Raw genomic sequence first — 13,536 nt, 5'->3', positions numbered from 1 at the left:
TCTGGATAAAAGAGTAATAGAGTTGAAAGAGACCTCAGAGGTCTTCTAGTCCAGCCCCCTGCTCAAGCGGGAGAACCTATACCATTATGGACAAATGGTTGTCCAGCCTCTTCTTAAAAGCCTCCGGTGTTGGAGCACCCACAATTTCTGAAGGCAAGCTATTGCATTGTTTAATTATTCCTACAGTCAGGCATTTTCTCTTTAGTTCTAGGTTGCTTCTCTCCTTGATGAATTTCCATCCATTGTATCTTGTCTTGCCTTCTGGTGCTTTGGAAAATAGGTTGTCCCCCTCTACTTTGTGGCAGCCCCTCAAATATTGAAACACTGTTATCCTGTCACCCCTGGTCCCTCTTTTCATTAGACATACCCAGTTCCAGCAACCGTTCTTTATATGTTTTCCCCTCCAGTCCCCTAATCATCTTGGTTGCTCTTCTCTGCGCTCTTTCTAGAGTCTCAATTGTTCAATTTCCTCCTTTGACCTTTATCGTTACCTTACGGAGCACTATAGACACAGCCAAATCTCTTGATTTATTGACAGGATATGGTTGTTAGCTATCGGCTCTTTCTCCCCCATTAGCCAGCCTTGGTTGAACCTTCTCAAGGAGATAGGCTGTCATCCTTGAAAGCATTAAACATTCTCTGCAGATGAGGGAAGAAAAATGATTCCTTCAGGGCCATCATTTATACTGCTCGCTTTCCAGCCTTCTTCCTCTCTCTGTTTCTGGCTGCAGGCCCTTCGATCAATAACATTTTACTTTCCAGGAAAGGTTGTTTGAGTTAATTGACTCAATGAAGTTGACAACACCGGCTAGGTCAAGGTCAGCCTCCTTTCTTTGATCTGGGGAGGGGACTCCTTTTAGATCAGGCCGAAGAGCCCCACTAACTCAACCGTGGGGACCTCTTGTCTTCATGAGTGAACCACTGTGGGAGAAAGGGGATTTTTTTCGAGCCTTCTCCAGGAGCTTCAGAAAATAGTGATGGGAAATCTCCGGGTAGCTTCTTCATCAGCTCCTGATTCTGATAACTGCTGCTATTACCTTTTCAAGCTCAGCACCATGCAGAAATGTTGAATTACAGCTCCCATCATCCTGCAGTTAACTTGATGGTATTCTTGTCCACACAACTTCAGGATATCAAGTTGGAGAAGTTTGTGCTCACAACTGCTGATTGACAGTTCCTTCTGCAGCTTGCTCTTTCAGCAATGAATGAGGCAATGAATGAAGGGTCTTCCCTTTAACCTCCTTCTGTATTTACTATATGCCTTCTAGAAGTCCTGACGCTTTGTTGTTCTTAGGAAATGAGCGGAGAGTCTTCTCTTTAACTTCCTTCCATGTTCTGTCTTTTAGACATCTTGAATCTTTGATGTTCATAGAAAATGAATGGAGGATCTTAACCTTCTTCCATGTTATGTCTTCTAGAAGTCCTGATGCTTGGTTCTTCTTAGGAAAGGAGTTGAAGGTCTTCTCCTTAACCTCCTTCCATGTTGCCTCTTCTAGAAGTCCTGATGCTTTGTTGTTCTTAGGAAATGGGTGACTGTTCTTCTCCTTAACATTGTGTGTTCTAGAGGTCCTGATGTTTGGTTCTTCTTAGAAAATAAGTGGAGAATCTCAGCCCTCCTTCCATCTTGCATCTTCTAGATGTCCTGAGGCTTTGTTATTTTTAGGAAATGAGTGGAGGGTCTTCTCCTTAGCCTCCTACCATGTTGTGTCTTCTGAATGTCCTAATGCTTTGTTGCTCTTAGGAAGTGAGCAGAGAGTCTTCCCTTTAACTTCCTTTCATATTCTGTCTTTTGGACATCTTGAACTTTCGATATTCTTAGAAAATGAATGGAGGATCTTCTTAACCGCCTTCCATGTTATGTCTTCTAGAAGTCCCGAGGCTTGGTTCTTCTTAGGAAGGTCTTCTCCTTAACCTCCTTCCATGTTGCGTCTTCTAGCAGTCCTGATGCTTTGTTGTTCTTAGGGAATAAGTGGAAATGAATGGAAGGTCTTCTCCTTAATCTCCTTCCTCATTGTGTCTTCCAGAGGTCCTGAGGCTTTGCTGTTCTTAGGATATGAGAGGGATGGGTCTTCTAGAGGTCCTGATGCTTTGTGGTTCCTTCCTTGTTCCAGGGTGCTGCTCCTAAACAAAGCCAAGCCCGGCCCATGAATGAAAAAGAGTGCATTGTCTGAAAGGGGAGGAGAAACCCTAACACAAGGGTCTTCAAACTTGGTATGTTTAAGACTTGTGGACTTCAACTCCCAGAATTCCTAAGCTAACAGGACTGGAGGGGGAATTCTGGGAGTTGAAGTCCACAAGTCTTAAAACTGTCAAGTTTGAAGGCCCCTGCGAGTTGACCATGGCTATTGCCTGAAGGGATAGTCATCACTGCTACTCCCTCACCCACTTTGAGGCATCTTGTAACACATCTTGTTATCCTTAGATGACCCTGAATCCACGTCACTCATAGGAAACAGGGCTCTGCAGCCACCTTGGACCAAGCTGGGCATCCCTCTTATAAAGTTTTGATTGATTCTCATCCTCTTTTTCAATAGCCAACCCTGTCATCTTGTATTACGTCCCCCCCAGTTCCAAATGCACGATGCCTGCAAGGTTCAATTGGGCTAAATTCATTTAAATGCAGGCTCTCCGACCTGCAATTGAATTTAGGATTAGCCTGTCAGTCTCTCTCTGTTTACCTTTGTCCTTTCCTCCCAGCTTACACCAATATAAGCAGATATTACCCTGCAAATGCATTTGAGCTAAAGCCCTAAGCATTTCTTCCCAGCTGGCTTAAACTCGGCTTCTCAATTTTGGGCTGGATGGATTGCTTGATGAACCTGGAATATAAGCCCCCCGGTAACTCACTCACACCCCACCAGCATGGATCGGTCTCTTTGCCATACCGATCAACACCAGTTGGCCATCGCTAGAGCTGTCCATGTGGGAAAGAGTTATATTTTTAGCCTACGTGTTCTCACGACTCTTCTCCTAAGGGAATTCTATTTATAGAGGACAAAACCAAACAGGAATAATTGAGTGATGGGAAAGGGAGATCATTTCTCCTTGCAAATTCCAGCTGGCAGGTGACACCACAGCAAAGCGGAACCTTTCTGGAACGGAGGGCTCTGGCGTGACAGCTGCCAGTGGAGAACTTCACCCATTTCTACTTGGTGTGGTCTTGGACGCCCCTAGTCAACGTTGGCTGATATCAGATACCTAGAGCAGGCTTAACTAATTTCCAAAGAGGAACAAGGATGACTGGGAAGACACCTGAAGAACCCTTCGTTAGAAAAATCAGTGCGATGAAATATGTAGTTGCTATGGTGAAGGCAGATAGGTGTCAGGACTCCAAGAAATCCACCCCCATTCAAATCACAAGTCTCTAGCTGCATCTCTTGGAGAAAAGAAAATTGATTTATTAGAAGTGGCCCTGTTGGTCATTGGCTGGATGTAGACGATACTGAAATACACCATTCATTTCCCCCTTGGCCCTGGTCTTCCCCTCAGCCCCTGGATGTATATTCTCCAATGGGACCCATCCATAGCCAAGAATCATCCATCATGTTCTCCATATGCTTGCGCTCCGACAACTTTTGGGTTGCCAGGACGATTATCTAGGCATTTGAGGAATGCACTGTTTTCCCCCCACTCCCTTTCTGCTGGCAGATGAAAAGACCAAAGGAGTATCTTTTTCGTTGACAGTAGGATCAACAAAGAAGGATCAATTCTTAACAACCTGGTCATATCCCCAGGGCAGGGATGGGCTGCTGGGGGTTCGCAGGGGTTCGGAAGAGCCCCTAGATAAGATTCTGTGCAGTTTGGAGAACCCCCAAATCCCACTCCTGGCTGGCCCCACCCAGGAGTCCCATTTTGAATGCAGGTAAGTGCAGGGCACACACAGAGGCTGAGGGAGGGCATAAAACAGGCCTCCCAGAACTCCATGAAGGCTGGAAAGGGGCCCGTTTCCGGCTTTCAGGGAGCCTCCGGAGCCCGGGAGGCTGTTTTCACTCTCCCAGAGGGTCGAGGAAAGTCTCTGGAGCCCGGGGGGGGCAAAAACACCCCCCTCCATGGTGCAGGAGGACAGCTAGGCTACGCCCACCATGGCCACGCCCACCCAGCAACTGAGCAGAGAACCCTTTGCTAAAATTTTGGAAGCCCACTCCTGCCCCAGGAGTGAAGGAACTGGATCGGACGCCACAAGGGCGGCAGCTCAGTCCTGCAGAAGAGATGCAACAGAGGAAGACCCAAGAGATGATGGGCTCCTGGATTGTTATCTGGCAGGGTTGGTTCCAGGCAAACAGTTGGAAAGAGAAAGTGGAAGAAGCAGAATGCCCTTGTTTTTCTGGATGAGCAAGTAGAATCTTTTCGGAGGGGTCCTGTGATGACACGGAGTGTAACACAAACGTAACAAAATCCAAAACATAAATAAATATCCTTTAATACCTCCAACTTGGCCCACTGTTCAATAATTCTCTGTTGGAGATAAAACGTACTCAAAAATAGTCTTCAAAAGAAAGCAATACAGTCCGAACTTAATGAGCAGATAGAGGTGAAATAAAAAAAACTAAAACAAACTACAATGAAGAAATTTCCACAACGGATCAGGATAAGTAATTACCAACTTCAAGGAGATAACAAGGCACAGTCTGTTGGAAGGACGCCAACCAAGATAACTTCAGCCCAAAATAAAACAAGCTTTGCTTCTGGTAACATTGTGTTTTAACCGTCTCTCTTAAATACTATTCTCCCCAGCTGCAACCAATGAGGGGGATCATGGCCACTTCCTCTCTCATAAGCCAAATTGTTGCCTTCTGCATTCCTCCCTGCGTGATGAAGAGAGGATGGGCCTGGTTCTTCCTCTGACTGCCCAGTTGGCCTTTGCCCTTCCCCAGCCTCCTCCACAACCTCTGGAGCCACACCTCCACTCCTTGTCAGCTGTTCCTCCTCTCCCTCAGAGCCTGACTCTAACAAGGGCATGACAGGTCCTTGGTGCTCTCTGATCTTAGTTGTTTTCTTGCTTTCTTACCTATTCTCTGTCGCCCAAGAACAACTTCCTGGATTGGACAACCAGGAAGTCCAAGGGATGCAAAGTTTTTTTTTTAATTCTTCAACAAGGTTAATGGCAGATATCATTGTGAAGAAAACTGCATAGAAGTGTTTATGAGGTCCTCAGGGAAAACCATGCATTATTTTCCCTGTGATTTATTATGTTTTTATTTACTTCTATCCTGCCTTTATTATTATTTTTACAAATAATTCAAGACAGTGTGTATATTCAAGACACCTTTCCTCTCCTATTTTTCCCACAACAACAACAATCCTGTGAGGTGTGCTGGGCTAAGAGAGGATGATTGGCTCAAAGTCACCCAGCCAGTTTTCATACCTAAGATGGAACCACAACTTACCATCTCCTGGTGATTGACCCAAAGTCACCCAGACAGATTTCATAGCTAAAATAGGACTGGAACTCCCTGTCTCCTGGCAATTGGCTAGCTTTCATGCCTGAAGTTGGCCTAGAACTCACAGTCTCCCGGTTTCTAGCCTGGTGCCTCAACCACTAGGCCAGACTGGCCACAGGAAGTGAAAAGTGGACTTTAAAGAAGCAGGATAAGAAGAGTATTGATGCTTTGAACATTGGAGACATTGGAGAGACTCCTGAGAAGACCATGGGCAACCAAGGAAACAAACAAATGGTCCAACTCAACCCAGAGTTCTTAATCAAGGCACAAATCACCAAATAGTCATTCTCTGGACATTAAAGGTAAAGGTTCCCCTCGCACATATGTGCTAATAGTTTCCGGCTCTAGGGGGCGGTGCTCATCTTTGTTACAAAGCCAAAGAAGAGCCAGCGCTGTCCAAAGACGTCTCCATGATCATGTGGCCGGCATGATTAAACTCTGAAGGCGCACAGAAAACTGTTCCCTTCCCACCAAAGGGGTCCCTATTTTTCTACTTGCATTTTTACATGCTTTCGAACTGCTAGGTTGGCAGAAGCTGGGACAAGTAACAGGAGCTCGCTCCGTTACGCAGCACTAAGGATTCGAACTGCTGAACTGCCCACCTTCCTGTTCGATAAGCTCAGTGTCTTGGCCACCGAGCCACCGCATCCCTTTTCTCTGAAGGCTCAGCCAATCTCATTGTACATATGTACACTGACAATAAAGGTTTGAATTGATTTGACATTATGCTGGCATTAACGTGAAGGAAAGAGGAGAAGAGGATGACCAGCAGGAAGGTGCATAGACTCTATTACCATGGCAATGAATTGGAAGACCTTCGCCGTAAGGAAGACTAGGCTGCGGAGAGATTTTCCTGGAGAAATTCTATCCATAGGGTCTACACTGACTTGATGGCACATAATCAATCAATGAAGCTTTTATTTGTGATTTTTTCGAAAGAGAGAAGAAACAGTCCCTAAAATAAGTCTCTTAAGCTGACCAGATGTCTAACAGCCCATATGCAGGGACAAACCACTTAGATGAGGATCACAAACTATATATAATACTTATTGAAGGGTGTAGAAATGAATAGTCCAAGACTGTCATCAATTACTGTGGTTCAGAAGCAAGCCCTGTATGTGAAAATGAACATCCTCACATCTTCTTGCATTACATTGCCTTCTTAACCCACTCTTTTGACTAGAACAGCCTGTTTCTGTTCATCTGTTCTATTTCTAACAGTGAGATTTGTTGATAGGTTTCTTCCAACCAACTGTAAGAATGAACTGAAATATCAGAGGCTTAACTCATACTTCTGGGGTTCAGGAGGGGAGAAGTAGGAAAATCTGAGCTTCTCTATTTCGGTACATTTGCTCCTCCAGGAGCTACAAAAATAAAAGCGGAATAAAACCGAGTTGGTGGCCTGTTTACATGGTTTGTCAACATTTTGTCCATCGTCTTGACTTGACTTTTATTTTTATTTATTTGATTTGATTTGTCAATTGCTTACAAGATAATAGGTATAAGTATAAACATAGTTATGGATATATGGATACATATAAGAAAAATAAAAGAAACAATAGGACGGGGACGGTAGGCACATTGGTGCCCTTATGCACGCTCCTTTGTCTGCAGACTTTGGTTGTTGAGACTCTTGTCCTCTTCTTCACAAACTGGTTCACCTGGTTGAAGGTCATGGCTTAAAACCATAGGATTGGAAGGATCATGAAGGTCTTCTCCTCCAACCTTCAGTCCATTCCACATAAATTGCTGCCCATCCTTTGCTTGAAGACTTCCAGTGACAGATCCCGTAGGAGTACAGGAGACAGACTGTTCCATTGGTTCTCTCATCGCCATGAAATTTCTTCCTATTCCCAGTTTGGGTCTTCCTCTGTAAAAATTTCCACCCATTGTTTCTTGTCTTACTCTCAGGCCATGTGGAGAACAAATCCATACCCTTTTCCCTGTGACATTCCTTCATGCATTGAAAGACTATGTCTGCCCTTAGCTCTTTATGCACCAAAAACAAATTCCTTGCTTGGCCAATAAAGAATTCTATTCTATTCCTTTTCTATTTCTGTTCTATTCTATTCTATTCTATTCTATTCTATTCTATTCTATTCTATTCTATTTCTATTCCAATTCCAATTCCATTATATTCCTATTCTATTTCTATTTCTATTCTATTCCTATTCCTATTCTATTTCTATTTCTATTCCTATTCCTATTCCTATTACTATTCTATTTCTATTTCTATTATTTCTATTCCTATTCCTATTCTATTTCTATTTCTTTTTCTATTCCTATTCTATTTCTATTTCTTTTTCTATTTCTATTTCTATTCCTATTCCTATTCCTATTCTATTTCTGTTTCTTTTTCTATTCCTATTCCTATTCTATTTCTATTTCTTTTTCTATTTCTATTTCTATTCTATTCCTATTCCTATTCTATTCCTATTCTATTTCTATTCTATTTCTAATTCTATTCTATCCTATCCTATCCTATCCTATCCTATCCTATCCTATCCTATCCTATCCTATCCTATTCTATTCTATTCTTTAGATGAAACATCTCCAGCAACATTAATCATCCTTCATCGGTCTTAATCCATACATCCTTCACCATAGTTTGTTCAGAGAAATGTTTCCAGTTACTCAGCATCCTTCTTGACTAGTTTAATATCTACTCCAGGCAAGAATGAAGCCATAGAACCCCCAGAAGATTATCCACTCTACTTTCCTGCTCTGGAGTTTAATTTTAGGCATTTTCCTTTCCCCAATCCAACAGATTCTTCTCTCACTGGCTTTGAAGACATCTGATCTCCTTTAATATCATGGTTTCTCTCCAGTCTGGAGATCATCAGTTCCTCCCTCAGTGGCTTAATTCCTGGCACATTTTATTTTTTTTATTTAAATATTAATATTTAATATATTATAATATATTAAATATTATAATTGCTACAGAGCAGGGATGTCAAACTTGATTTCACTGAGGGCCGCATCAGGGTTGTGTTTGACCTCGGGGGGTGGGGAGGTGTGGCCAAGGTGGATGTGGCCAGTTCGACATCACTCATGTCAGGGGTGCCTGTGATGGCCCAGGCGATCTGCCAGTGAAAACAGGCTCCCGAGCTCCGTTTGGGCTGCGACAGCCTCCTGTAAAATTTGGAATTTGATTTTGACATGCCCTTGTTGGAATCTGATTCAGAGGAAGAGGCCAAGCAGCTGACGGGGAGTGGGAGTATGGCTCCATTGGCTGTGGGAGAAACTGGGGAAAGGGAAAGGCCGGCTGGGCAGAGCAGGGGAGATGAGAGGTAGAACAAGGGAGAGGGAGTTCAGAGGAAGACCGAGGCCCACCCCCCTCTTCATCCTCAGGCACACAGGGAGAAACAGAGAAGGGAGCAATGTGAGTTGTATGGCTTACAGGGGAGGAAAGAGCCCTGATTCCCTTCATTAGTTGCAGCTGGGAACACAGTGATTAAAAAGGGAGATTGTGCACAGCAACTCGTGAGAAGCAAATCATGAGTTATCTTTTATTGTTGAGGCTTATCTGGGTTCCTGGTGTCTTCCCAACTGTGTGTGTGTGTGTTTTGTTGGCTTTTGAAGTCTACAATTCCTTGCCCTGTCAAGTTAATCACTGCAGCATGTTTTGTGTGGATTTTTATTTACAGTTTATATGTACTTTGTTTTCGGACTGAATTTCCTCCACTTAAAGACTGTTCTTGGGAGAGTTTTTTTTCTCCAGCTAAAGGTAACTGGACATTGGGGGCAGAGTTGGAGGCAATTAAATAGACTTTTCTTACTTATGTGACTGTGTTGCCTTTGTGCTACGCCCCAGGTCATCACCGATTTTCATTTAGCCTTCTGCTCTGTTCTTCTGCAGCAAATTGCCTAGCTGGGCTCGGGCAGTAACACCACGAATCTTCTATATCACCGAGAAAGCCTGGAACTATTACCCATATACCATCACAGGTAAGGAGGAAACCCTAATGGTGTATGAGAATGACCTTGGCAGAGAGGAGAGAAAGCCACAGCTTGGATAACTGGTGTGTAAAAGGTATCTCAGCCCACAAAAAGGGTTAATCAGATGTATTTCAGGAGGGATCCTCCCTGGTTTTCTGGAGAGGGAAAGGAAAAGAGTGGGGAAATACCTTCAGTCTTACAACCTTACAATAGAGATAGAGCTACTACAGGCGGTCCTCAACAACTGAGCCCTCCATTGCTAAGTTAGACTTTGGTTGAGTTTTGCTCTGTTTTATGACTTTTCCTGCCATAGTTGTTAAGGGAATACACAGCAACTGTTCAATTAGTAACACAGTTTGTTAAATGAATCTGGCTTCCCCCGTTTTGCTTGTCAGAAGGTTGCAAAAGGGGATCACTTCACCCCTGGGACACTGCAACCGTCATAAATGTGAGTCAGTTGCCAAGCACCTGAATTTCAATCCCATGACCATGGGGATGCTTCAAAAGTCAAAACTGGTCATAAGACACTTTTTTTCCCCCAGCGCCGTTGTAACTTTGAATGGTCACAAAATGAATGTCAGGATTCCAGCAATCGCCCTAATTAAATCATGAGCCTCGAACCAAACTTCAAAACGTTTATTAGGAGTGACATGCTGGCATGACTTGTATGAAGCTGACTCTGAGATGCGTAATTTGCAATCGCCTGTGACCCTGTTTCCCCCCCACATGCCCCTGTGGGTGTATCATAATTCAGATTGTCCAACGAAACACGTTCATGGGCTGGGTGTCATCAATCACATTCTCCAATAGAGGATTTTCGTGCCCTGAATACCCGGTTGCCTCAGTTACAGTCTTTGCGAGATAAGCTTGGAATGTGCTTCTGAGTTCATTCTCCATATGCTCTTTCAGGGTTTTTTTTTCTGCCCTCTTTCTTATGGCAACTTGGAAACATAGTAATGTTTAACAATTTTGACATTGAACCGTGGTAAGTCATAGGCTAGTTATACTCCTGGTTGTGCTTCTTGTTTGAACTACCTCCCAGGGTTAACAGAAACACTTGGACAGTCCATTTTTAAAAAAAAAATCTGCAAAAAGGTTGTCTATCTTGATTGAAGTATGTTGAGTGAACTCAGTCTTTCGATCCTTTGCAAATTGCTCCATCTTTAAAAAGATCCCTTACCAATTTTTTTTTGAGATCTTAGATGTATGGCAAGCTACTCCCTTGGTCTTTTATTTAGCAGTAATTGGATTTTCCTGCTAGATTTGAGCACAAGAGCCACCTGAATGGTCTTACAGCTTTGAAGTTTACTAAAACACCATCATGGCTACCCCGGGTTACAAAGTGAGTGGCTTTAGTTGCCCAGAAAGTGTGTAATGCATAATTCTTCCTTCTCTCCAACCTTAGCTTTATCTCTTTCTCTGTCTCCCCTTTGCTAACTTGGGATGCCTGGAATTAACTCACAATGGATGCAGAGTACACAGTAAGTACTAAGGGGCCTTCTTACTTTCGGTACTTCTCTGGCAGAATAGAAGAGAGAACTCAAGAACACCATAAGTAACTTCAAGGCATTCAGTGGAGTCCTGGCTGATCTCTGAGATTGGTTATTTTCTTGACAACACTTCATAACCCAACTAAGTAACATCATCAGTGCTAGAAGGAAGAGGGGTTTACTCCCTATTGATATACCCGTGGTTGCCCTGTCAGTGTTGGTGGGTCTGTTCTTGGTGGTTACTTGATCAGGTTGTTGTTTACTTTTGGTTTGTCTGAGTTGCAGACTAGTCTTTGCAAAAAAGGGGAACATCAGGAGGGCTTCTGCAATTCAGTGGAACTGAGTAGAACTGGGTTTCTAGTCTTCAGGATTTCAGATTTAATACTTGAAAATTTGCAGATGGTTCCCAGAAGTTGTAAGAGTGACAGAATGAGATTTACTGCAGGTCCATTTTTCATCAACTATAGCATGTGAAAGAAAGGTTTAAACTCATCAATTTTTTTTTCCATTTCTTGGAAAATGGCTTGGTTCATATTGGTAGCTTTATAGGCAGGAAAGTGTAAATAGCACCTTATGTGGATGGTGAGTAGATGACAGACAGTTTGGTTTAACGGTTAAGGTAGCAGGCTGGAAAATGGGAAACTGTGAGTTCAAGTCCTACGTTAGCCATGAAAGCCAAGTGGGTAACTTTGGACCAATCACCAGGAGACAGTGAGTTCTAACTGTCATGGACCAATCACCAGGAGACAGTGAGTTCTAGTTATGAAAGCTAGCTGGGTCTTCTCACATTCTCCATTTCTCTTTCCTTTTACAGTGTTCGTTTCTGCCCAAATTTTCTATCTACATAGAGACCAAGTATGAAGATAATTGTGGAAATAGCACCAATGTAAGTGCAACCCCTACAGAACTACCGGTAGAAACAATGTCCCCATTCCATCCTGTCTAGTAATTTTCGGGTGGACATGCAGACATGGTGGGAGTTATCTATGCATTAAATCGGGGACTAAATGTTAGCTTGGACAACCCCCATCAGGGGAATCTCACTCCTGGCTGGAGAATCCTGGAATTGACGTCCGCATATCTTCCAAATTGCCAAAGTTGAGAAACACTGCATTAAATTATTATCCCACCCTGGGAAATTGCATCTGGGCTTGCTTATGGGAAGACACACTGAGGAACAGTTGAGTGTCACCTGCCAAGGTGCCATTGAGCCTTGCTGATGAAGTGAGAAGAGTCAAGGCGAGGTGGGATTCATTATTGCCATCAGGGACTCAGGCAAGGGAACAGAGCTTCCAAAGAGACCTTGTGATTCAGAGGAACTTGAGAGTGGCAATAGCACTAGCAATAGGCCTTTGAGTTATATGCCACTTCACAGTGCTTTTACAGCCCCTTCTAAGCGGTTTACAGAGTCAGCCTCTTGTCCCCAACAATCTGGGTCCTCATTTGACCCACCTCAGAAGGGTGAAAGGCTGAGACAACCTTGAGCCAATCAGGCTTGAACTCCAGACTGTGGGCAGAGTCAGCCTGCAATACCACATTCTAACCACTGCGCCACCAGGACTCCTAATGCAACGTCCAATCAACTACGGCATTAGCAAGAGCACTAGACTTATATACCGCTTCATGGTGCTTTTTACAGCCCTCTCTAAGTGGTTTACAGAGTCAGCCTTTTACCCCCTTGGAAGGAGGGAAGGCTGAGACAACCTTGAGCCTGGTGAGATTTGAACTGCCAAATTGCAGGCACCCAACAATACTGCACTCTAATTACTGTGCCACTGTGCAGTGCACAACAGGATAACAGAATTCGAAGAAACCTTGGAGGTCTTCTAGTCCAGCCCGCTGATTAAATAGTAAACCCTCTACCATTCCAGACAAGTGGTTATCAAATCCCTTCTTGAAAACCTCCAGGGACAGAGCGCCCACAACTTCTGAAGGCAGCTTCTGTTCCACTGGTTAATTGTCCTCACTGTGATGAAATTTCTCCTTCGTTCTAGCTTGGTTCTTTCCTTGATTAGTTTCCATCCATTGCTTCTTGTCCTGCCTTCAGGTGCTTTGGAGAATCACCTGAAGGCAAGATAATGGACAGGAAAACTAATGACAAGCCAAGCAAGGAAAGTGTGCGTCGTAGCCTAGCCATCCCTACTTGAGTTTACCATTCCTCACTAGCTGAGAATCTGTGTTTTCTCTCACTGGCAAGTTGACAGGCCCAATGTTTTTCCCTTGTTCTCACAGATATTTCTCAATGAAAAAATCTTGGGAGACCATGAAGTGTTGTTCTTGGACATTGCTTTTGATGAAATCCCAGTCCGCTACTACAGGAGCTTAGAGGTAACAACCTGTTGTGGAGGGTGTGCATGGTTGGCGGGTGGCTTTGGCTTCTCCAACTTCACTGCTCATTCCTGTAAATGGTATGTAGGAAAGACCTTGGCAGACTGGAGGAAGAACGTCAGGTTGCTCTGCTTCTGGACAGTCAGGACAAATTCAGTCCTAGTTGTAGTGTTAGTTCATGGCTGTCTGCAAATTGGTCCCTTGTACATCTACTTGTTGCTGGAGTTGCAACAATGCTGCTCTTGGGGGCTTGGTGGATAGAATCTCCAGGGGATCAAGGGTCAAAATTTTCTCTTTGGAGAAAAAAAAAGTATAAGATTTGAAATGAAAGTCTGAAG

At 43.7% G+C, this 13,536-nt stretch overlaps 2 protein-coding genes across 4 annotated transcripts in view; both read left to right on the top strand.

The window, feature by feature from the left end:
• The window catches only part of LOC148124686 (cytoplasmic phosphatidylinositol transfer protein 1-like), a 12,350-nt gene extending 2,160 nt beyond the window's left edge, over nt 1–10,190 (top strand). The window contains exons 3-4 of the mRNA XM_087912746.1: nt 9,301–9,389; nt 10,135–10,190. Coding sequence (XP_087768872.1) covers nt 9,301–9,389; nt 10,135–10,190 — 145 coding nt within the window. The remainder of the gene's footprint in view (nt 1–9,300; nt 9,390–10,134) is intronic.
• Nucleotides 1–13,536, top strand: part of LOC113438669 (cytoplasmic phosphatidylinositol transfer protein 1-like) — a 56,016-nt gene that overhangs the window by 25,357 nt on the left and 17,123 nt on the right. For 2 of the 3 annotated variants that reach the window (XM_087912487.1, XM_087912489.1), the window contains exons 4-7: nt 9,301–9,389; nt 10,786–10,861; nt 11,685–11,756; nt 13,103–13,198. In XM_087912487.1, the coding sequence (XP_087768613.1) occupies nt 10,844–10,861; nt 11,685–11,756; nt 13,103–13,198 (186 nt within the window). In that variant the 5' untranslated portion in view covers nt 9,301–9,389; nt 10,786–10,843. Of the gene's footprint in view, nt 154–9,300; nt 9,390–10,785; nt 10,862–11,684; nt 11,757–13,102; nt 13,199–13,536 lie in introns of all 3 variants that reach the window. The other variant, XM_087912490.1, reaches the window with a different exon arrangement.

This window comes from Pseudonaja textilis, chromosome 14 (genome assembly GCF_049901715.1).
Source record: "Pseudonaja textilis isolate UNSWEBS1 chromosome 14, rPseTex1.2, whole genome shotgun sequence".
In the NCBI taxonomy this organism is placed as follows: Eukaryota; Metazoa; Chordata; class Lepidosauria; order Squamata; family Elapidae; genus Pseudonaja; species Pseudonaja textilis.
The sequence above is the reverse complement of the archived record's forward strand: the minus strand, read 5'-3'. Positions and strand labels throughout refer to the sequence as shown.